Below are 26,067 nucleotides of genomic sequence, written 5' to 3'. Positions count from 1 at the left end.
TGTAAATTGTGTTTTTTTAAAGATATATACATCACACAAAAAAATATAAGAGGTTCCCGTATACCTCCCCCCCATCCCTCTCCTCCCACACCAACAACCTCCCCCATCATTAGGGCACACTCATCACACTCAGTGAATACATTTTGGAGCACTGCTGCACCACGTGGATAATAGTTTACCCTGTAGTTCACACTTTCCCCCACTACATTCAGTGGGTTATAGCAGGATATATAAAGTCCAGCATCTGACCCTACAGTGTCATTTAGGACAACTCAAAGTATGAAAAATGCCCCCACATTACATCTCTTCTTCCCTCTCCCTGCCCTCAGCAACTACTGTGGCCACTTTCACCACCTCAACGCTACAATTTCTTCTATTACTAGTCACAATAGTTTCATAGTAGAATATCAGTAATCAAATCTTGACTAACTTATCTACTCGTATATATAATCAATTCAGATCCTGAAAATTAAGAGAAATTTTTCTTTTTAACAATCTAAGACTTACTTTGCTTTTAAATTATAATCAATGCACTTGTAAAATACATCTTTTTCTTTTTATAAATATAACCTTGCCATGCATTTCTTATATTCATTAGCACAGATGTACCCCAAAGGTACAGGCTGTCTCTTAACATCTTTGAAAATTTTACTCTAACCCCTAAGTATTAAAAGCTTATATCTGCACAAGAATTTTAACGACAAAATCCTTTTACCCATCTATATCCTATGTTCACAATATCACATGTACATTCAAGAAATTAGACCAAAATTTCAAGGACTATGACATGCTTCATATTCGTCTAATAAGTCACCTGCGTTAAGGGACAAAAGTGTCATGTCAATTCTTCATTTCAAGTTACATGAGAAAGATGAGGAAATAAGGCATGGGGGAAATATGAGCAAGCTTTTTCTGACTTTTCTTGCATCAGAGCATTTCAAAAAGTCACTGAATATTTCCAATACCTAATTACAGCTAATACCCTCCCCTCCAAATCCTAAGATCAAATAAGTAGTTTGTGGATTACCACAGCAAATATTTGAATGACTGCTTTACTGATTGTTTGAAACATCAGCTCTCACCTATCAAAAAGAGAATAAGTATCACCATTATCAGATAGCAAAAAACTCTACCACCAATGAAGGAATAATTTCAATCACAAGAGCAACATCAAAAGATTTCAGTTACTATTATTTAGAATAAAGCTGAAAAACTATTTTCCTTATTCAACACTGAATTTAGTGGGTATTCATTAATGTTAACCAAGTGCCTCCCACTGTACCAAAAACACTAGAAAAACACTAATTTAGACACCATTAATAGCTTATACTTTATTTTCAAAGTGATTTCACATAACCAAGACCTCATTTCATCCTGACAACAAGCTGAGGGAAGCAGTTGAGAGATATTTTTACAGTAGAGATGGATAATAATAAGGCTTAGAGAACATATTAACAGGCCCAGAGGCACACAGCTGAGACTATAATCCAGGTCTCCTTATTAAAGCCCAGTATTTTTTCTCCTAGTCCAGAGACAGAAAATAAACACATTATGTACTGTTGGCAAGGACATTCAACAAAATTTTAAGTTAGATACTGAAACAATTAAAAATATTTCATTTAAATGTAAATCTCCAAAAATCTTAACTTGAGAACTAGCAAAGTATATCAATATTAGTGGTGGCCAAGTTCCACTTGGTTACATACCGATAGACAAAATATTCACGATGTAAATTTACCTCTTTCCGCTTTTGTAGCAGGAGTTCTAGCCTCTCATTGGCTCGTTTTCCAATCATTTTATTCCGTTCAGCCTCATATTGTCTTTGTGTATTATCCATATTAATGCTAAGATTTAGTGCCACATTCACTAAAGCTGTCATCAACTTCATAGCTATTTTTAAAGGAGTAAAATGTTGATTAAATTAGCTTAACAGATACAAAAATTTACAATTTAAGACCAAATTAAGAAATTAAAAAACATCAAGATGGGCTGCTCTGCTTTTAATAGAAAAGAAAAATAGAGCTGCTTCAAATGACAACAATATTAAAAAAAGCTAATGTGTACTGAATACTGACTATATGTATTACCTATGTTAAGTACTTTTCATAGATAATCTCTTAATCCTCAAACAGCCCTCCAAGGTAGGTATTATCCCCCATTTAATTCATGAGGAAAATGAAGCTCGGGGAGATTAAGAAACTTGCCTCAGATTACAAAGATGATATAATGTGTTAAACCAGGATTCAAAAACAGGTAATCTGACTCCAGACTTCATACTCCAACCCCACTATGCTGTCATATGTCCCTTACAATGCTCTGTTTTAGAGTATGTGATTCCTCTTCTAAGTAAATTAGTTCAAACAGCAGTCATTCAGCTCTCTTGGTAACCAAAGGGAGACTTACTGCTTTATATCAAATTATATTGCATAAAAATGTTACCTTTATTAGTATTTGCTTTCCTTTAATTTTACTCTATTACATATCCTCATAAAGACAAGGTGAAATTGTGAAGAACAGATAAAGCTAAAAAGTCAAAGGTACAGTTACAATATCTCTCAATAAAGTGCATTCATGAGACCTCTTCCGAGATAACCACCTTCTCTTACTGTACTCTTGCTCCCAAGAGAAGACTTTCAATGCCTATGCTTTTTAAAGACCTAATTATTTTATGCTCTCTTTAGCTAACTCTAGACTATTTCTCAAACCTGGTACATTCTATAATAAAGCAAAATGAAACCACATCTTAATTTGTGGCTATTGCCTCTTTCAAAAAGATTTCCTAATTTTCTGCTTTGAGCTATTTCACATCCTCAGCAAGTAAGTTGATCATTCTGATCTGAAATGATTCACCTTATGCCATTATACTTGTTTAAATTTTCTGAAGTCATCAAGTTCTTGACACTGAATGCTACCTTAAATTTATCATAAAGACCACATTCATATTTTGTGACTTCAAATCTAGAAACAACAGCAAAACCTATAAAGCAGATTGCATTTTCTTTATAAAATGGAGAACTAAGCAGTATACCTCCAATCACAGCTTTAATACCCTTGGAAAGTACTCTTAAAAAATACCACTAGAGTTTAAAAAAGGAAGATTTTTGAAGTTACGGATCAATATACTGCATCGTTAAGGCTTAGAATACTATAGGTAAACAATTAATACCTAGTTAATTTAATATAAATAAAAATCAAATGTTCAATAATAGTGTATGAGCAGCAAATATACCTTTAGAACAAGAGACCAAAAGATTATCACCAATACCAAAAATCTGTCTTCGAATTAATCATGACTTAAAAATGTAACTCATTTCACTAAAATTCAAAGTTTAAAGGTCAAAGAATTTGACCAACTTGTGATGTGACATGACGTGATGTGATATTTACACAGAAACATGAGAAAAAGCAACTTTCTGCAGTGTGATTAAAAGACTAGCCATCACACAGTAAGGGCCATCATACCAGAAAGAGCTATACCTATCAGGGACAAACATAGGATCATTAAGCAGGGCTACATATCCAGAATGACTGCCGGAACGCTTCTGTCTGCTCAAGTTTGTTTTCAACACCTTTTCTGATAAAACACCTTTAAGAACACAAAACATACATATGCTCCTCTAAGTCACTGCTCTGGCATTGTAATCAAATGGGTTTACCATATACCAGCTATAGCACACCTTCAAAGAATCCAAACTGAAAATAGCATCCCACTGCCAGTAAATCATGGAGAGGGGACCTTGTTATGGTAACTTTATCAACAAAACTAATTAATTTGTGTCACTATTATTTCTCTTTTAATGAGAATCTTTTTCATCTCCAACCTAAAGCACTACACACAAGATATTTTGAAACACTGACCTGCCAGGGTGCTTGTATGTCGAAATGCTCGGACTTGTGAGTCAGACAATCCTGTAAGAAGTGAAATGACTGTATCCATCATGTACTCATCATATATGATACTATATTGACACTGCCGTACTAATACGCCAATGAATTCACAAAAACTGGATTTGAACTTCTTCCACTGAGGACCAGCCATAGTAAGTGGATAGTCTCCACTATCCTAAAACAAAAATGTTAAAACAGTAATTTCATTTAAAATACAGGACATAAAACTGTACTTGCTTTTGAAACACCCTAGGCAGAAGCATGAAAAGACCCATTTACTTCACCTTTCTTGTCTAATAAATCCACAAAGCAGGCAGAATAATATTCGAGGGTATCTTTGAACACTTCTGCTTTTCAATTTAAGAGTAGAATGGACAGTCTGAATTCACTTTAACCAATAAAAGTATATATCAATTCCTGAGGTTTTAAAAAAATCCCTCCCCTCAAAGGTAACTATTTTTCTGAATAGCACAGATTATGCTTATTGAATTTCTCTGAAACAAAATCAAAGTAAAACCAAATTATTTTCAAATGGTTTCAAAATGATGAAATCACATAGAATGATGTATGATATATAAGTCAACAAAAGATTACAATGTATATTTTCATTAGCTTCAGGATGTCAAGTAGGCAGCAGACCTGAACAATCAAATAATTTTTAAAAGAAATGGAAATGTAGCTAGTATAGGATTGAAAGACTGGTGCTTAGGTTTTCCTGCATACAAAATTTTGTAAATACAATTTATAAAAATGATGGGGTGTGGGGGTGGGGAGTGGGGGATATGGGAACCTCTTATGTTTATGTTTTTTTAATGTTGTTTAATGTAACATTCTTTGTGATCTATTAACTTTAATTTAAAAAGTACAAAAATAAATAAAACCAATATGTATAATAACTGTCTAAAAGAGAATCTGCATATCTCAGTATCTTATTATGCTATGTTTCGTATATAAGTTGAATTGTTTCTCATCTGGGAATAAGGTCCCAATACACCATGAAAATGTTTTCTTCCAACTTTTCTGATCAGTTCATTTTAACAAACATACTGAAATATATCAACTTCGTTGTTGTTAGCAACTTAATTTGCTAACGTTTTCAAATCTTATTTCAGAATTCCTATCTCAGATAGTTTTTGCCTTTTAGAAAGAATGTTCTCACTAAAACATTTAAAATTAAAGAGTTAAAAAATATCACTATTCATAATTACCACCCAACTATACAGGGATTAATTAATAGCACTTAGTGATGATCACCTAAGCTCTTTTTTTTTAATGATAGAAGTTGTAGATTTACAGAAAAATCAAGCAGAAAATAGAGTTCCAATATAAAACCATCTCATTTCATCCCCAATTATTAACTCCTTGGATTAGTAGTGTTAATAATCCAATTCATGAAAGAATATTATATGATTAACAATAGACCATGACTTATATTAGGGTTCCCTATTTGTGTTGAACAGTCCTATGGAGTGCAATTTTTTTATTCTAGAAATGTATATACAATCTAAAATTTCCCCTTTTATCCACATTCAAGTATATAATTCTATGCTGTTAATTACATTGCTAATTACAATCACAATGTTGTGCCATTACCAAACACCACCACCCATTACCAAAACATTTCCATCACCCCAAGTAGAAACTCCGTACAATTTAAGCATTAACCCCCCATTGCATATGCCACCCAGCCCCTGGTAGCCTTTATCTTAGTTTCTGATGCAATTAATTTGCTTATTCTCATTGTTTTTTATCAGTGAGATCATACAATATTTGTCTTTCTGTGTCTGAATTATTTTACTCAATATTGTATCTTCAAGTTCATCCATGTCACACATACCAGAACTGCATTCCTTTTCGTGGCTGAATAATATTCCATTGTATATATGTACCACATTTACTTAACCATACAGTTGATGGACACTTGGGTTGCTTCAATCTTTTGGCAATTCTGAATCATGAAGTAAGAACATCAGTGTGCTTATAACTGCTCCAGTCCCTGGCTTTTAATTCTTTTGGGTATTTATCTAGAAGTGGGATTGCTGTTCTCTACTTAACTTTCTAAGGAACCACCAAACTGACTTCCACACTGACTACACTATCTTACATTCCCACCAACAATGAGTAAGTATTCCTATTTCTCCACATCCTTTCCAGTACTTGTAATTTTCCTTTTTTTTTCCTCCAATAGTAGCCATTCTAGTGGGTATGCAATAGCATCTCATTGTTGTTTTGATTTGCATTTTCCCTAATGGTTAATGATGCTGAGTATCTTTTCCTGCCATTTATAAATCTTTGGAGAAATATCTATTTGAGTCTTTTGCCCAGTTTTTAATGGGGTCATGTGTCTTTTGTTCTTGAGTTGAAGGATTTCTTTACATATTATGTATATTAAACTCTTGTCAGATATATGGTTTCAAAATATTTTTCTCCCATTGTATAGGTTGTCCTTTTACTTTCATGATAAAGTCCTTTAATGTACAAAAGTTTTAAATTTTAATGAGGTCCCATTTATCCATTAGTTGTTGTTATTGCTTGTGTTTGGTTGCAAAGTCTTAACAAACCACTGCCTAACACAAAGTTCTATATTTTCTTTCCTATATTTTCTATTTTTATAGTTCAGGTTCTTATATATTTAGGTCTTCTACTTCTTGAGTCAGTGTACTTAATTTGTGCGTTTCTAGGAATTGGTCCATTTCATCTAGGTTATCTAATTTATCGGCATACAGTTGTTTATAGTATCCTCTTATAATGCTTTTTATTTCTATGGGGTTGGTAGTGATGTCTCCCCTTTCATTTCTGATTTTAGTAATTTGTGCCTACTCCCTTTTCCTTCTTCAGTCTAGCTAAAGGTTTGTCAAAGGTTTTACCCATCTTTTCAAAGGACCAAACTTCAGTTTTGTTGATTATATTCTTTTTATTCTCTATTTAACTCTGTTCTAATGTTTGCTATTTTGTTCCTTCTGCTTACTTTGGGCTTAGTTTGCTCTCCTTTTTCTCAATCCTCCAGTTGCGAGGTTAGGTCTATGATATGAGAGCCTCTTTCTTTTTTAATATAAGCATTTAGAACTATGAATTTCCCTCTCAGCACCGCATTTGCTGCATCCAGTAAGTTATGGTATGTTGAGTTTTCATTATCATTTGCCTCAAGGTATTTCCTAGCTTTTCATGTGATTTATTCCTTGACCATTGGTTGTGTAAAAGTACACTACTTTTCACGTATTTGTGAATCTTCCAGTTCTCTGTTATTGATTTCTAGCTTCATTCAATTGTGTTTAGATAAAATCAGAAAGGAGAAGGGGACATTACCCTTACATTGTATATTTCAATAGGTTTGAATTTATTGAGGTTTGTTTTGTGATTTAACTATGGTCTACCCTGGAGAATGATCCATGAGCACTAGTGTAAAATGTAATTTTCTGCTGCTATTGCATGAAGTGTTCTATATATTTCTGTTAGGTCTAATTGGTTTAGAGTATCATTGAAGGCTTCTATTTCCTTATTGATCTTCTGTCTATATGTTCTTCATCTAAGCAATTTTAGTAACTTTATATTTTAGAATACTAGTTGAAATTTCCGTAGAAGAGTTAGCAAGGAAAAACTACCAAAAATATAAATGATACAAAGTTCTCTACTTGAGAATTTTTCAGAGTAAAATTTTCAGAGTAAAACTAATGACGCTGGAATACAGCTGTTAACAAAACAAATATCCATGCCCTGAAGGAGTAAATTTGTCTTTATTGGTAATAATACTTCAAAGACAGCACAGTGATAAAGTAAAACTAAATCTAACCCACTATTTCTTTTCATTGTTCGTATTACCTATAGTTGAAACATAAAGTTTTTAACAATATATTGATCTAAACATTCCTTTGCCTACGCTGCCCTGTTCCTTACACACTAAAACTTCCTTTCACAAAATCCAGAATATGTTCTTATGCTTTAAATTTCATTCCTCCTTGAAATTTTAATTTGTTTAACAATAATACCATTAAAAACCATTAAGTTCTTGCTATGTGCTAGGCACTATAAAATATGAAGCAATTTTCACACATTACCAAATTAAATTTTCATAACAGCCTTGAGAGTTAAGAATTATTATCCCCATTTTACAAATGATGAAACTGATGCTTAGAAAACTGATTTGTCCAAGTTTGCACAGCCATTGTTTGACTGACCCAAGACTAAATCTGACTCCAAAGCTCTTATCTACCCAACACTAATATTCAAGCTCTAATAATATACCAAGAGTAAATCAAGATCAATATGCATAAAATTACCAAAACATTTAGGGTTATAAGTTACCTCATCAAATTCTTCAGTCATTTTTCGAATTATTTCAGAGTTCTGCATATGTCTAAACATTTCCGCTGTGACAACTCCTGAAATGTGCAAGTGTCAGCAGTTAATATGTGGTATAATGAAAAGAATAAAGAGAACTTCTAAGTAAGTCTCTCTAATACTGAGACGTCTTACAGTCATACAATAAAGGCATGTTTCTTCATGTGATCTTTGCTGTTGATTCTCACCCCTATAATCTAAAGCACAAATACCAATGGCCACTCTCAACACCCACACTGACAGGCATCTTTCTTTTTTAGTACAATCATCCTTAGCCATTTCTACCTGACTTGTTTTACTCATCTCTCTAACACATATACTGCATTAGCCCATTTAATACAAACATATGTAATCAAGGGTAAGGTAGCATACTGGGTAATGTTTAAAACTTTGAAGATGAACCTAAAGATAAGGAAAGGATTAACAGCTAGAGATCTTCAGTCAGGCTTCTATAATTCAAAAAGATCAAGTAAATTTTTATTAAGCACTACTGTGTGTAGGCCAACTACATCCTTATATCCTCTAAAGGATGGCAAATAAGTGTAAATAATAAGTTGTAGTTGCCACCCCTCAGGGAGCCTGTACACTATTAAGTTAAAATAAAGAATAACAACAGGAAAGAAGAAAAACAAACTATTTTTTAAAAGAACAAAAAAATCTATTAAAACAGTACATAATATATTCCCTGATGATTCTCAATGCCAAGAAATAATATAGCTCAGAGGGGGAGAAAAAAATGATTCACCATAAGTTAGGGAATCAAGAATGGTTTTATAGAGAAGGAATCTGATAAGGCCATTTAGAATTTTAAAGGAGGATGGCAAAGGGGTAGAGAAAGGGTGTGCATTACAAGAAAAAGTAAAAATAACTAGATAAAGAGCAAACATCAAAACAGGAATTTCTAGGAAAAAATTAGTAAGAGATAATGCAGGAAGATGATATACCCAAAGTTCTACTGATGGGGTATCAGATTTATTTTTTAAAGGAAGAAAAATACAAAAACTGGATTTTTAAATCTATCATTTCTATTGCTCAATTATTTGTTTACTTGCCAGTCTTATTACTGGGAATAACATAAATATAGTAACATCTAAAAGAAGACTGTTTTGGTACAGAAGGATGAGATTTTAAAATTGGATATAATTTTAACTGACCAGAGCAACATTCTGTCTCTACATGATTTGTGTGTGTACATAAATATATATAAATAACAAAAAAATGTTTTAAACAATTAAACATCATACTCTGTCTTCTCCAACCCCACACCTGAAAAAAAACAAGATACATTATAGCTATTGCTTTACAGGCATGCAATTTCAAATTCTCCACTAGCATAAAGCCTGATGCAGTATAAAAGGAAACAAACATTACTCAGGCCTAGTATGTACCCACCACTTCACATCCACATACACTTAGCACTGGTAATAATACTATAAGGTAGGCATTAGGATTCCTGCTCTACAAATGAGGAAAAGAAGGCTAAGAGAAGTTAAATAATTTTTTCAAGATTACACATCTGCATCAGAATTTTAAAAATTTGTCCAAGATTAGACATCTACCTCATGCTGCCTCCCCTAGATGAGAATGCTTTCTAGTAATGTCCTAGAAGAACCTTACCACAACCTTAAAGAATCAAATGATTGTTAAATAACATGGCCAAATTTGGAAGAAAGCACCATTTCCCTGGCTAAAGACATACATTCTCAAAGACATTTTTAAGGGTTTTGTTTTCAACCAAGAACCAGAGATATCTGTTCAAAACCTTCCTGTGCTTTATATTCATGTGCTGTATACTTGGTGGTGCTGGAGAAGGACAAGTAATTGAATCTCAGAAATACTTCCTATGAAATAAACATAAGCAAAAAGGGTCTCTGAGCAGAAAAGAAAAAGTAGCTGACACAAACTCCAGGCACTCAAGACAGGTGTGTGAAGCCACGATTAGGATATTAGGCCAGAGCCCATTGACTTTACAATGTAGAAGGCATGAAGCAAGAGTGCTAGCTGAGGGATAATCATTCTGTTTTGTTTTGTTCTGTTCATTTTTTGTGGATTCTCCTTAATTCTCAAAGAAAAACCCTACAAGACAGTGTGGATAAGAATATAGGCCACTGTATATTTTGTCATTTTCTTCAAAATTGTGCAGGACAGGGTGTAAACTGTAACGTAAACTTTTTCCACAGTTAATAGCAATGCTCCAATACGTGTTCGCCAATTGTAACAAATGTCCCCCACTAATGAGGGATGTTGTTGATGTGAGAAAATATGGGATGGCGAGCGAGTGTGGCATATCGGAATCCCTTATATCTTTATGTAACATTTATGTAATCTAAAGCTTTTTTTAATAATAAATAAATAAATAAATAAATAAATGCACACATGCTAGCTGATAAACTGACCAGGAAGGAAAGAAGGAAAACAATGGTTGCAGAATTGCCAACCACACATCAGCCTGAGGCAATTCAGTATTGAGCCAAAGTGCCCTCCACACCCCAGAAGGCATCACTGTATAATAGCAAAATAACTGATGTGCGTAATGATGCATAATGATGGCCCTGTGTCCACAGGAAAAAGGTTAAAGTATGTTAAAGAAATTTCTAATGTAAAGAATTCTATCATTAGTAGCAATATTTTGATGATGCTCTTGCATAGTTTGTAGCAAATGTTCCACAAAAATGAAATGTGTTGGATGGGATGATGTATGGGACCACTGTATGATGTAACACATGTTCAACTTTTACTACACACTTATTATTTATGTTCATGTATGTTATACTTCAAAAAATATATATTTAAGAAAAATAATTCTATCAAATTCTGAGTGTACCTTAAACGTACTTAATGACCTAAACTTTAATTATATGGTAAATTCTCCTTTATGCAGATTACTTGAATCTAAAATACGGTAGTACTAAATATAACTATCGATGAGAAAATGCAGAACAAAATTACAAAATTTTAGTCAGCAGTGACTAACAGTCTCAAAAGGAAAGTGAGGGAAGCAGATGTAGTCCAAGTGGCTGAGTGCCTGCTTCCCATGTACTAGGTACTGGGTTCGATCCCTGGTACCTCCTAAAAACAAAAACTAATGAAAAAACCAAACTCTCATTGGAGAGGAGATATAGCTCAGTAGTTGAGTGCTGCTTCCCACGTAGGAGGTCCTGGGTGAATCCCTGGTACCTCAAAGAAAAAAGCCAAATTGAAGACTAAAAATGGTCAAAATTTAGAAATCTTGGTAACCTGCTTTATGATAAGGTATACCCAAATGTAGAATAAACAACCTTCTGACTATAAAGACAATGGATGCCACAAAAAGAATCAATCTGATAAAGGGAAACTATAAACTATGGCCGTGTTTCAAAACCATAATTTACAAGCCAAATCAAGAAACTAAAATTAACCAAACTACACTGTAAAGACTGAAGTTAAAAATTAGAAGTCTGAGGTTAAAACTTAGAATTTCAACTCATAAAATTATATCTGGCACCTGTTCAGCTGTTATGCAATTAGCTTCCATTTTCAAAGAGAAAGGACTTGGCCCTTGATTAAATGATACAAATAGTTACCTGCACCCATTCTACTCCAGAAAACAACATCAATTCAAAAACAACTCAGTTTTTATAAGTAGGAATCTAGTTCAGAACCTTAAGAATACATATTAACTTGGCTATAATATTTCTTCTCATCAGAGGCAATACAATTTTCAAATACTGAGTGGCTGCTACCTTTAAGAAGTCAAGATTTAGTCAAACTAGACAGCTCTCTACTAAGACAATTTCAAAAGCTCCCCAAAGTTGTCCAAATTAGGCTTCATACAGATAACACTTAGTATGTATGATGCACACAATGTTAACAATCTCGAATAAAATTTATCAATTTTTACCATGTTTCCTAATTCCATTTTACAGAATTGTTTAAATGTGTCAGTCATTTAGCATCTCAACTTTTTAGATCTATTTTGAAGCAGTATTCCCCTCTTCTAACGCCCATGTTTTTGGTGATATTTTCATAAAACATATAACACCCCCGTAAAACTCAATAAAACTTATTTCCCTGGACGTCTTCTAGAATTTCAAGGACAGGCCAAGTATTAGGTAGACATGGGACAGAGCAGAACTAGTCCATAATTTTGAGTCACTCATTTATTCATCTGGATCAGGATGTATGGCTCCTATACTTACATAATTTTATCTCCCTACCAAATGTCTACTTAAGTATTTTTGTCCTATGGAAGACATTTCAATATTCTATACTTTCCCCACTCCTACTTCAAAATCTTTTAAAATAATTTAAAAGTACTTTAAAGGAAACAACCCAACCCACCCAGAGTTCCTCAACGTTTTAGAACCTGCAATTTCACCAATACCTTACATATTTACCTACTTTCTGTTATTCACAGCACTGTATAATTTCGTACACTTTACTACACCCTGCCATTTGAACCTGTATCTCTTCATTATCTTCCGCCTCCCCTATTAATTCACTTCTTTGTTCCTAAAACCATATAATGAGGGTGGGAAATACATCTAATAAAAGTATATCATAACAGTAATAAATTGCCATGTTTTTAGGTAAACTTTCACAAATGAATACAACTGTCTCAACAGACTTTTTCTGTCTTCCTTTGCTCCTTGCTCTTTTTTCCTTATATATTTTGTATGGGTATAGTACAAATAATTCAAAACCTTGTCATTAGTTTCCATGTAAAGTGCTAACATTTTTTAGGTAGAACAAAACAAAACAGGCTATTTGAAGACATTCTGCTTCAATAATAAATATACCTTACCTTTACAGCCTGAACACTGAATAAAAAAATTGATGAGGTCAAGAAGTGCTATATCTCGGTCATGCTTGTATGATTCTATCCAATCATCTACCACCGACTACAACAGAGGGGAAAAAACAAAATTATTAGCTTTTTCTAATGTTCTAAAAATAAAGCCTGACGAAAGACACAAGAATCAACATTATGTGGTATTATATTACTTCAAATTGAAATATATATACTTGTATGAAGAAATGTAAATTTTAAGAATAAAAAAAGTAGAATCAAATTCAGCAAAAGGAACACCTAATATAACAAAATGAAAATCAATCTTCCTATTTATTTTGCAGTTTAGGATCTGCATGGGACTCAACTGTAAAAAGCCTATGAACTAATAATTTGCTAATGACATTAAACATATCCAAGAAAATATACCCATATGTCTTTTCTAATAAATTTTAAAAATAATATGTAAATATTAACACTGCATACTAGATTCAAGATAAAAATTTTAAAAATAAGTGAATGTCAATGAAAAAATGCAGAACAAGATTACTGATTTATAGTCAACAGTGACAAATAATTCTCATATTAGTAAGAAAGCCAAGTGAAGACTAAATAAAGGTCAAAATAAAATAAAGACAGGGAGTAGAAGTGGCTCAAGTGATTGGGCTCCCGCCTCCCACATGGGAGGTCCTGGGTTCAGTTCCTTAAAGGAATAAAAACAAACAACAAGCAAAAAACAAAACAAAACAAAAAAACAACTCAGGGAAGCTGATGTGGCTTAGTGGTTGAGTGCTGGCTTCCCACATACAAGGTCCTGGGTTCAATCCCTAGTTCCCAGTGCCTAAAAAAAAAAAAAAAGACAAGAAAATAAAAAATTTTAAAAAAAGGTCAAATGAAAGTCTTTGGACTTAACATTGTAACAACAGCAATAACCCCAAATCAACAGATAGATTCAACGTAATCACTATCAAAATCCCAACTTAACAGAAATTGAAAAGCTGATCATAAAGTTCTTACGGTAATATAAGGAAAGGCATAGTCAAAACAATCTTGGAAAAGACTGAATGGAAGACTCACACGTCATGATTTCAAAACTTACTACAAGGCTCCAGTAATCAAAACAATGTAGAACTGGCATAAAGGTAGACATATAGACCAACAGAATAAAATTCAAGTCCCAATATAAACCCTTAAATTTGTAATAAATTCATTTTCAACAAGGATGACAAGACTAATTTGGAAAAAAGGATAGTCTTTTCAAAAAATGATGTTGAGACAATTGCATATTGATATGCAAAAGAATGAAATTAGACCTACCTCATACCATAACACAAAAATTAATCAAAATGGATCAAAAACCCAAATGTATGAGCTAAAACTACAAAACTCCTAGGAAAAAAACAAAGAAGTAAATCTTTGTGATATTGGGGGTTAATAAGCAAAGGCTTCATAAATACTACATCAAAAGCACAATGAAATAAAGAATTGATAAAATGGACATCATCAAAATATAAAACTTTTGTGGTTCAAAGAACATGAACATGAAAGTGAAGAGACAACAAAGAATGGGAGAAAATATTTGCTATCTGATAAGGGACTTGCATCCAGAATATATAGACTTCATATAACTCAATAATAATTTGAAAAATTAATCCACCTAAAAATATGAGCAAAGGTTCTGAAATATACATTTCTCCAAATTTGATATATAAATGGCCAGTAAGCACAAGAAGAGATCCTCCATAATGAAGTCATCAGAAAAATAGAAACAAATTAAAATGACAATACCACTTTAATACCCACTAGGATTGCTGTAATAATAACAACAGGCAATAGTAAGTGTTAGTGAGGATGTGGAGAAATGTGGACCCTTCATACACTGCTGGTAGGAATATAAAATGGTACAGCCACTTTAGAAAGTTTTCCAGTTCCCTAAGAGTTTAAATACAGAGTTACCATATTACCCAGCAATTCCATTCCTAAGTATATATACCACCCAAGAGAAATGAAAGCATACATCCACACAAAAACATGTACAAGAATATTCATAACAGCGTTATTCACAATAACCAAAAAATAGAAAGAACATCAACAGATGAATGGTAAACAAAATGTGAGATACATACATAATAGTATATTATCTGGTAATAAAAAAGAATGACATTTTAATACATGCTACAACATGGATGAACTTTGAAAATGCTATGTTAAGTCAAAGAAACAAGTCATAAAAGACCACATATTGTATGATTCCATTTATATGAAATGTCCAGAATGGGCAAATTTAGAGGCAGAAGATAAGGATTAGTGGTTGCCTAGGCATAGGGTGGGAGAGAGACAGTGAGTAACCACTAATGGCTACAAGATGACTTTCTGGGATGCTGAAAATGTTCTAAAATCAGATTATAGTAATGGCTTCACAACTCTGTGAATATACTAAAAGCCACTGAACGTTACACTGTAAAAGGGTGAATTTTATGGTATGTGAATTTTATTTCAATACAGTTATATTTAAAAATAGAAAATAGGGTATAACTAAAAAATAAATATTCCTTTGGGGGTAGAAGGGGCAACCACAAAACTGATTTTTTAAATTTTAAATAAAGCAAATCAATAAAAATAGAACAATTAATAGCTAATATAAACGACTAAAACTCATGAGGAGAAAATGTTTCTAAGTTATATACCAATGAATGTGGAACCCAGATCCAAACTGAATGAATAAAATATGCACAACTTAATGTACAAGAAAGATAATACGATTATACAATAAAAAATGAAAATGGGTAGAGGATGTGGCTCAACTGGTTAAGCGCCCACCCCACATGAGAGGTCCCGGGTTCGATTCCCAGTGCCTCCTGGAAAAACAAGAACTATAACACACGAAGAGGCCAACTCAGGGGAGCCGGAGTGGCTTAGTGGTTGAGCGCCAGCCAGCTTCTCACACACAAGGTCCCGGGTTCAATCCCCGGTTACCTAAAAAAAAAAAAAAGAAATGAAAAAGGAAATATTACCTACAAATACGCTGGCTCTGACAGACTGACAGTAGATACTCTATAATTTTCATTAATTTCTACTTTTCAATCCTTTGCTGTATTTCACAACAGCTTGTATATATTAACCAACTAAATACTAAAGAAATGTGTTTAATATTATTCCTAAATATGATATAGTCCATAAATATACAGAGATTATATCATGGTACTGTAATGGTTTTAAAATATGGTCCCAAACTCTTTGACATTCCTCCCCATTAAGAGGTAGGGACTATGTTCCGTTCCCTAAAATAGAGTGTAATGGAAACGTATGTGGCTTCCAAGATTAGGTCTTAAAAGACCAAACAGCTTCAAATGGGTCTGGTGGAGCACTACCGAACTGGACACTCCCTCTCAGGACACGATCTCCAAACCAGCTGCAATATGGTAAGAAGCCCCAAGCCACATGAAGCTGAGCCCAGTCTTTGAGTCACTCCAGACTAGGCACCAAACATGACTGAAGAAGCCTTCAGATGAGTTATGGTCCCTAAATGTTTTTTGTCACCTCCAGCCATCACAGAACATAGACAAGCCATCCCTACTTAGTTCTGTCCTAATTCTAGAATCACAGACTCATTAAGCATAATAAAATGGTTGTTGCTTTAAACAACTAAGTCTGGGGTGGATTGTTATACAACAATAAATTGATAATTGCAACAGGCCCTAATCTCTCATCAAAGAAGATACAAAAATCTTTAATGAAGCCTTAACAAAGAGAACACATCACATGAAAAAGTTATTAACAAAGACTAAGTAGAGTTTATGCTAGGAAGGCAAGGCTACTGTAATAAAAAAAACTAAGAAAAAGCCATTACATCCAAAATTTTAATCATCTAATACTACGCAGAGAACTTATTCAATAAAATTCAACATCTATTACCTCATAAAACTAGGGAGCATATGCATAGTTTTTCTTTCAATGTTAACAACTATTTTCAAACCAACAGCCACTACTGCACTTATACACTCTCACAACTACTGAGCTAATTATATCCTAGGGATATAAATAATACAATCCCTAATCAAGGAATTAACAATTTAGAAGCAAAGGGGGACATTTATACATAACTAACTGTAACACAATATGCTAGGTGATATAATGGAAAGATGAGCGCAAGAAACAGATCCAAAGGGAAAAGATGACAGTGTCTTGAGAAAGCTTCTCAGAAGAGAAGTAATCTTTGAGTTAATCAGACCTATCTGATAAGGAGAGGAAGAAGAGAAGACTATTCCAGACAAAGTAAAGAAGAAAGACATACGGGCAGAGTACATACTGTGGCTGGAAAAAAAGCAAGTATGTCATAATGAAATCTAGGCCAGAACTTCTGGATAACAAAAAATTCTCAGAAGCTACTAAGCAAGGAGACTTCCTTGATAAAATTTCAATTTTAGAAAGGTAATACAAGGGGGAGTACACATAATGAGTAGAGAGAAAGAAGAGTGAGGGAAATCAAAGGAGAGATACTGGAGAAATTCCTCTTTTAAGGAGAAATATACAGAAACAGAAAAACAATATAGTGATATAGAACTTAATATATGACAAACTATAATAAGGGAAAAAAGGGGAGCGGATGTGGCTCAAGCGGTTGAACACTTGCTTCCAGGAGTCCCAAGTTCAGTTCCCAGTGCCTTCTTAAAAAAACAACAACAACAAAAAACCAACTCAGGGGAGCCAACATGGCTCAACATGGCCAACATCTTCCTATATACGAGATGCTGGGTTCAATCCCCTGACCTGGTACCTCAAAAAAAAAATGAAAAAGTTCATTCTTAAATTAATAAAAAACATATAAAACTAAACTAAAAAAACATTGATTCTACACTTTGGATAGATGTATGGCATGTGAATATATCTCAATAAAACTGCTTATTAAATAAATAAATAAATAATTGTGCAAGGATAGCCAGAAATAGCAGCTATGTACAGCAGGGGAAACAGAGAGGTTGAGAGGTAAAGAATTTTGTCTGTTTAATACTATATTGTTGAAATAATGAAAACGTTCTAACAATGATTAAAGTGAGGAATGCACAAATATGCGATTATACCAAATACTGATGACTGTACACTTCAGATGAACTATATGCTTTACTAATATGTTAGCAATAAAATTGGTTTGTTTAAAGATTTATATTTTTTATTTATTTCTCGTCCTTCCCCCTCCCCACCCCAGTTGTCTGCTCTCTGTGTTCATTCGCCGTTATGTTCTTCTGTGACCGCTTCTATATCCTTATCAGCAGCACCGGGAATCTGTTTCTTTTTGTTGCGTCAGCTCTCCGTATGTGTGGCACCATTTTTGGGCAGGCTGCACTTACTTTCACACTGGGCGGCTCTCCTTATGGGGCACACTTCTTGTGCTGGGGCTCCCCTACGCAGGGGACACCCCTGCATGGCAGGGCACTCCTTGCATGCATCAGCACTGCACATGGGCCAGCTCCACACAGGTCAAGGAGGCGGCCCCCGGTTTGAACCGCAGACCTCCCATGTGGTAGGCAGACGCCCTAGCCATTGGGCCAAATCCGCGTCCCAAAACTGGTTTGTTAAAAAAAAAAACTCTCACCATATTCTATAAAAAGAATCTTGATTAGCTAAAAAGTGAAACAAAAACCCTACAGATTAGACAAAAATAGAACAGCCTAATTGCTATAGATATAAGTTGAGATTTTTAATGTTAACAAAAATGAAAGATATAAAAAAGATTAATGACTAAATACTTAGAACAAAATATTACAGAGGAAAAGCATAATATAAAAATGAAAAGGAAAAGTAATAAAATGGTATATAATATAACGGATTATTTACCCCCTTTATAAAATTAATCCAAAAGAGGAACTGGAGGGGAGGAGGTAATTTTTCTTGTCTTTAAATCAGTTTTATTGAAATGTATTCATAAACCGTACAATCCATCCAAACTGTACTATCAATGGCATATGGTATAATCACAGAGTTGTGCACTCATCACTTCAATCAATGACAGTGTTTTCACACTCCAAAAATAACAATAAACAAAAAGCAAAAAAAGGAAAGAACAAAACTCTATCCTTTAGTAGTCACCTCTCAATCTCGCTCCTTCACCTGTCATACATAACTGCTAATCTATTTCCATCTCTCTAATTTATTTGTATTTAAATTATGTATAGATGAAATCAAACAAGATACAGTTCCTTTTCTCTAGTTTCTTTCACTTAATGTATTTTCTTTCCTTACATAGATGGAATATTAATATATTGCTATGAACTACAGTTCAGTTTGCTTTGGTTGTATTTCTGCTGAAATGTCACACTATTATATACATCTTGTAACATAAACAGACGGGTTCTATTTCAGAGAAAAACATTCTTATATATGCACTATTAAACCACTAACTATTAAATTTAGCAAATGACTAAATAAACCATAGCACAGGGATAATAAAAAATATATATATAGCTATCAAAAATGTCAAATGTATATACAAAATGATCTTTTTCAAATATTAAACACAAAATAGAATCCACACTCTAACCACGACTAAATAGAAGCAAACACTGATATATTAATAAATGAAGGAAAATTCAAGTGATATAAATGGATGACATAAGAAGTTCTCTGCTATGTAAAACTGGTAAAAGCTCAAAGTATTATTCTGACATTTTTCATGTAAAATCCCAATTATGGTATTTTATAGTTTATTTACAAAATCACATGCATTTAGATACTGTGTATGAACAAGATTTGAGTTTCAGTTATTTACTAATAACAAAAAGCCTAAATTGCTCATTCTAAGTAAACCATCTATGTATACCTTTTATTAAAATTAATTTTATGGGGGACTGGATGTGGCTCAAGTGGTTGAGCACCCACCTCCCACACGGGAGGTCCCAGGTTCAGTTACTGGTGGCTCCCGATTTTAAAACAAACAAACAACAAGCAAACAAATTAAAACAACTAAACAAAGCCAACTCAGGGAAGCCAATGTGGCTTAGCAGTTGAGTGACACCTACCCACATACAAAGTTCCAGGATCCAATTCCTGGCTCAGAGTTCCACAAAAAAATAGTATTAATTCTCTGAAGAAAAAAGTATTCTCTACAGGATTTATACATTAAATTAAATTTTATTAAGTATATATACATTTGTTGAATATAGTGTTTATTCAATTAAAAAAAAAGTTTTAGCCTAAACTGTATGTAAAGCCTAAATGCTCCTCCTGTCCTAAAATTAAGAAGAAACATAATTTGGATATGACATGGATATGTCTCCACCTTTGTACTCTTCTGCTAAGAAACAAATACAACCAATAAAATTTTTAATAGGCAACAGTAACCAAAATAATTCAGTTCAATGAAGGATAGTGATTATATTAGATAACTCAACCAAGAATTCCATAAGAGCACGGGACTTTATATTTTAATGGCAATTCTATAAATAGAGGAAATTGAAATGTCATAACCAGGTTTATATCAGTGTATTTTTTGACTAAATAGTTTTTATTATATACTACTAAAAGAAAATGCAAAACTTCCAAGAAGACAGTAGTTCAGAGAGACATAGGACTCACTTCTCTCCCAGAAAAATAGGTAGAGGATAGGTAGAAACAGACTGGAAAAAAAATGTTCTAAGATTTAGGACACCAGGGGAAGGTTGTACACCACCCAGAATAGAGAGGGGGTCAGGAAAATAATCTCCACGAAAAGACTCTCAGTAGAAGCTGCAGGTGCAGGTACCCTTCCCCCCACCGTCCAAGCAGTTTCTGGGCAAAGGGGGTTGCTGGGATCCACCACCCCAGGAAACAGGATAAGGATGATACAGCTTTTTGCCAACAAATTTAGTCTGCTGTCTTACCACAAGCTCTTACAAGCCCGGGGGGGGGCCTTGCCATTGTTTGTCTTGGGAGCCAGCACAGTACTAAAGATATATGACTCTCTCAGTCATCCTCCAACTGACCAGAACTGATTGCTGAGGACAAAGAGGGGAGTGGAATTATTCCTACCCTGGAAAAAGGAAGGGATTGCTAGCAAAAGCTGGAAAATAGCCTCTGAGAAAGTCTGAATTGCTGGGGTCTAAATAGCTTATTGGTATTGCAGCACACAGACCCCAGCCACAAAAAGAAAGAGAAATTGAGCATCAGAGTAAACTCACCATCATAATTAGATGCATGGACACTGAAAGATAAAATGTGTAATGAAATCTTAAAAGCCATACTAAGAAAATTAAAGAAATGGCCCAAGGAAAGGAAAATATCAAAGCCCCAGAAGAGAGCAGGATTTGAAACACTAATCAATGAGGTTCATACAAATCTCCAGAATCAAATGAATGAGCTGAAAGACAACAGAGCTAAATAGATAAAAGGCATCAAGAAGACACTGGGCAAGCACAAAGAAGAATCTGAAAACCTTAATAGGAAAAATTGAAAAAAAGCAAAGCAGTACATATGGGAATGAGAGAAATAAGTGAGATAAAAAAATACATTAGAGGCATACAAAAGCAGACTCAAAATGGTAGAAGAAAGTATAAGTGATGCAGAGGACAGAACAGCTGAAATTGAAGAAGAGAGAAGAGGAAGAAAAGAATAGAAAAACCGAGCAGAGCCTCAGGAAGTTGAATAATACCATGAAGAGCAACAACAAACATGTCATGGGAATTCCAGAAGAAGAAAAGGGAAAGGGGGCAGAAAGAGTATTTGAGGAAATAAAGGATGAAAATTTCCCAACTCTCATGAAAGAAATGAATATGTCCAAGAAGCGCAGCATACCTCAATCAGAATAAATCCGAACAGACCTACTCCAAGACACGTAATGCTCATAACGTCAAATGGCATAGATAAAGAGAAAATTCTGAGAGAAGCAAGGAAGAAAGCAAACCATCATATACAAGGGACACCCAGTAAGACAGTAAGACTTAGTGTGGTTTCTCATCAGAAACCACGGAGGGGAGAAGTCAGTGGTATTCTCAAAATTAAGAGCGACATGGGAGGACTTTCAGTGCCTGACCTTGAAATGTATTACAAAGCTACAGTGTTCCAAACAGCATGGTATTGGCATAAAGATAGACATATTGATCAATGGAATAGAATTCAGAGTCCGGAAATAAACCCTCACCTCTACAGCCAACTGATTTTTGACAAACCTACCAAATCTATGTTAACCAGACAAAAGAGTCTCTCCAATAAATGGTGCTGGAAGAACTGGATATCCATAAGCCAAAGGAATGAAAGAGATCCCCTATCTCACTCCTTATATAAGAATCAACTCAAAGTGGATCAAACACCTAAATATAAAAGCCAGGACATAAAACTACTAGAAGAAAATGCAGGGAAACATCTTCAAGACCTTGTGGTAGGTGTTGGTTTCTTGAATCTTACCACCAAAGCACAAGCAACAAAAGAAAATATACTTATACAGGACCACCTAAAAATTAAATGCTTTTGCACCTCAAAGGACTTTGTCAAAAGGGTGAAAAGGCAGCCAACTCAATGGGAGAATATATATGGAAATCACATATTTGATAAGGGTTTAATATCCATGATATATAAAAAAGATGCTCAACAATAAAAAGTCAAACAACCCAATTAAAAAATAGGCAAAAGACCTAAATAGCCATTTGTCGAAAAAAGAAACAGAACTGGTGAAAACACACATGAAAGAATGTTCAATATCACTAGCAAATAGGGAAATGCAAATCAAAGTTAGAATGAGATATCATTTCACACCTCACAGAATGGCCACTATTAAAAAGATAGAAACCTACAAGTGCTGGAGAGGATGTGCAGAAAAGAACGCTTATTCACTTTTGGTGGGAATATAAACCAGTACAGCTACTGTAGAGGACTGTTTGACAATTCCTAAAGAAGTTGAATATAGATTTGCTACTTGACCTAGCAATACCACTACTAAGGATATACCCAGAAGAACTGAGAGCAGTGACATGAAAAGACATCTGTCTGCACACTGATGTTCATAGCGGCGTTATTCACAATTGCCAAAATATGGCAACAACCCAGGTATCCATCAACAGATGAACAGATAAACTGTGGTGTTAACACATGATGGAATATTATGCATTGGTAAGAAGAAATGAAGTCATGAAGCATATGACAACATGGATGAACCTGGAAGACATTATTTTGAGTGAAGCAAGCCAGACACAAAAGGACAAGTACTCTATGATTGCACTACTATGAATGAAATATATCACGTAAAGTCATGGTGTTATTAACTAGAATATAGGTCACCAGAAAATAGAATAAGGTTAAGAGAATGGAAAGGAGAGGGTTAATCTGTGCAAAATTGGTAAAAAGACTGTTAATATTTGAAAAAGAATAGAAAAATTAAAAGCACATCATAGTTTGTAATAAGCAGTGCCATTATATGAGCATAACAGTACTTGAAAGGGAAAGCCTAAGGTCATGTATATTACTAGAAGGAAAGCTTAAAGATGTAACACGGGACTGTACAGCATAGTGAAACCTCGTGTGAAATATGAATATGGGTAATACAGCATATATAAGACTGTTTTTCTTTGAAACTGAACAAATACGTTATTGTTATGTTAATATCAGAGAAAAAACTTTATGCTATGTGAAAGAAACCAGACCCGAAGTACTACATATTGTATGATTCCATTTATGTAAAACGTAAATATAGATCAATTTATAAAGATGGCATTACAGGGAAGTGAATTTGGCTCAACTAATAAGAGTGTCCACCTACCATATAGGAGGTCCAGGGTTCAAACCAAGGGCCTCCTGACCTGTGTGGTGAGCTGGTCCACGCGCAGTGCTGATACAGGCAAGGAGTGCCGTGCCACACAGGGGTAGTCCCCGCATAGGGGAGCCCCACGTGCAAGGATTGTGCCCCTCAAGGAGAGCCGCATTGCACGAAAAAAGCGCAGCCTGCCCTGCAGTGGTGCTGCACACACGGAGAGCTGACGCAGCAAGATGACACAACAAAAAGAGACACAGATTTCCAGTGCCGCTGACAAGAATGCAAGCAGACACAGAAGAACATGCAGCAAATAGACACAGAGAACAGACAACAGGGGTGGGGATGGAGAAATAAATAAAAAAATAAATATTTTTTAAAAATGGAATTCCATTAGTGGTTACACAGAGTTGGGGAAGGATAGAGGGATTGACAGGTGATAAGGGGAACAGTTTTTCTTTTTGGGGTAATGAAATTGTTCTAAAACTTTTTGAGGTGATGAATGCATAACAGTGTGAGATTATACTAAAAGCCACTGATTGTACACTTTGGGTGGATTGTATGCTGTGTGAACTTATCTCAGTAAAACTGCTTTTATTGAAAACAATGCAGCAGAAAGTGGTGATGAATGCACAATATGATGATTGTCTTAAAAGTCACTGATTATACACTTTGGATAGATATTATGGCATGTGAATATATCTCAATATAACTGCTAAATAAAAAAAGAAATGTATTTTAAAGATTTAAAGAAATAAGGGATATATTTTATACAATTCACTAAAGTTTAAAATGTACAAATAAAAGAACACAGTATTACCTGCATAGCACTCTTGCCCATTTTCACAACTTCAAACAACATCATGTTTTCCACTCCATTCTGTTGATGATGACCATTCATTCGGTTTGGACCAGAAGGAGGTTTTCCTCCTCCATTTCCACCTTTGCCCTTTTCTCCTGGGCCCTTTTTGCCTTTTTTACAAGTCTGCATGAAAAAGACAAGTTAGTTAAGTTGTATCACTATCCTTGAAAATTCAAAATAAAGCAACAGCAGAAGCAGCTGACATTGTACATTACTATAACATGCTTAAACTGAACCTAAAGGAGAATGCCATACAATATAAGAAAATGATATGGCTGTGACATAGCCTCTTTTATTCCTTTCTTTTCTTTTTTTAAAGAGGTACCAGGGATTGAACAAGGGACCTCATATATGGGAAGCAGGCGCTTATCCACCCGAGATACAGTCACTCCCTGATAGAGTCTCTTTATAGCATCACTTTTTAAAATTTATTCTACCACATGCCTCACATGACACTGTAGATGTCATATAAGAGCAAAGCCTCTGGTGACAGGCTGCTCAGGCCCAAATTTCTCATCCTGCTATTAGATGAATGATCTTGGGCCAGTTAGCACACCATGCTTCAGAGAAATTTTCTTATTTTTAAAGTGGGGATTAAACTGGGCCTGTCTCAGAGTGTTGCTGTGATGATGAAAACACAAAGTATTATATTTAAAGACAACCCAGCACATAATAGAAGTCTGAAAACATATTTGCTATTATAGTAACTGTAAAATGAGAAAATATACATAAAATAGAAGCTCAAGAAATGTTACTTGAATATAAATCTGCCAGAAAGGACAACTGGAACATCTTAAACAAAGTGAGATCTGTATCAAAGTACTCAAAATATCAACAATGTCTGAAACCAAGTGCAGAAAAGATCTGTAAGGTAGACTCTGAGAAATCCCTGGAAAAGAATAAATAAGAATGGCTATCACCAAGCTTTAGGGGTACAGATTTAAGGGGACAACAAGAATAGCAAAACTGGTATCAAATAAGTAACATTCTTTGTTCAAGACTTTAAATTGATTTGTATTGTTAGTCCTATAAACCATAGAAGTGACCACTGAACAAGGAATTCTGAATTGTATGATTGGGTATACCAATCTCATTCTTGTCCTGGGCCCTCTCTCCAATACTTCTTTATCAAGAAAGCCCAATAAATGACTACCATGGAAATGAAGCCATTTTTTTAAGGAAGTTGGCAGTATTGGGGATGGAAGCTTCATAAATCAATGAAAAGTTGCCTACATGCCTCAGTTATAAAACACCTCCCACAGCTTTCATACTTTGTTAAAGATGAAAAAAGCCATTCCCTAACTCAAAGCCCTCATTTCTAATACGCTGGAGGGTTGGATTAAAAAGGAAAGGTTTGGGAAACGGACTTTGGCCCAGTGGTTAGGGTGTCCGTCTACCATATGGGAGGCCCACGGTTCAAACCCCGGGCCTCCTTGACCCATGTGGAGCTGGCCATGCGCAGTGCTGATGCGCGCAAGGAGTGCCCTGCCACGCAGG

At 34.5% G+C, this 26,067-nt stretch overlaps 1 protein-coding gene across 8 annotated transcripts in view; it reads right to left on the bottom strand.

The window, feature by feature from the left end:
- The window catches only part of STAG2 (STAG2 cohesin complex component), a 159,107-nt gene that overhangs the window by 64,933 nt on the left and 68,107 nt on the right, over positions 1–26,067 (bottom strand). For all 8 annotated transcript variants that reach the window (XM_058291453.2, XM_058291454.2, XM_058291456.2 and 5 more), the window contains 5 exons: positions 24,529–24,693; positions 13,010–13,106; positions 8,191–8,267; positions 3,859–4,063; positions 1,739–1,890 (listed from right to left, as the gene is read on the bottom strand). In XM_058291453.2, coding sequence (XP_058147436.1) covers positions 1,739–1,890; positions 3,859–4,063; positions 8,191–8,267; positions 13,010–13,106; positions 24,529–24,693 — 696 coding nt within the window. The remainder of the gene's footprint in view (positions 1–1,738; positions 1,891–3,858; positions 4,064–8,190; positions 8,268–13,009; positions 13,107–24,528; positions 24,694–26,067) is intronic.

This window comes from Dasypus novemcinctus, chromosome X (genome assembly GCF_030445035.2).
Source record: "Dasypus novemcinctus isolate mDasNov1 chromosome X, mDasNov1.1.hap2, whole genome shotgun sequence".
Taxonomy (NCBI): domain Eukaryota; kingdom Metazoa; phylum Chordata; class Mammalia; order Cingulata; family Dasypodidae; genus Dasypus; species Dasypus novemcinctus.
Note: the sequence above shows the minus strand (reverse complement) of the source record. Positions and strands in the feature narration are given on the sequence as shown.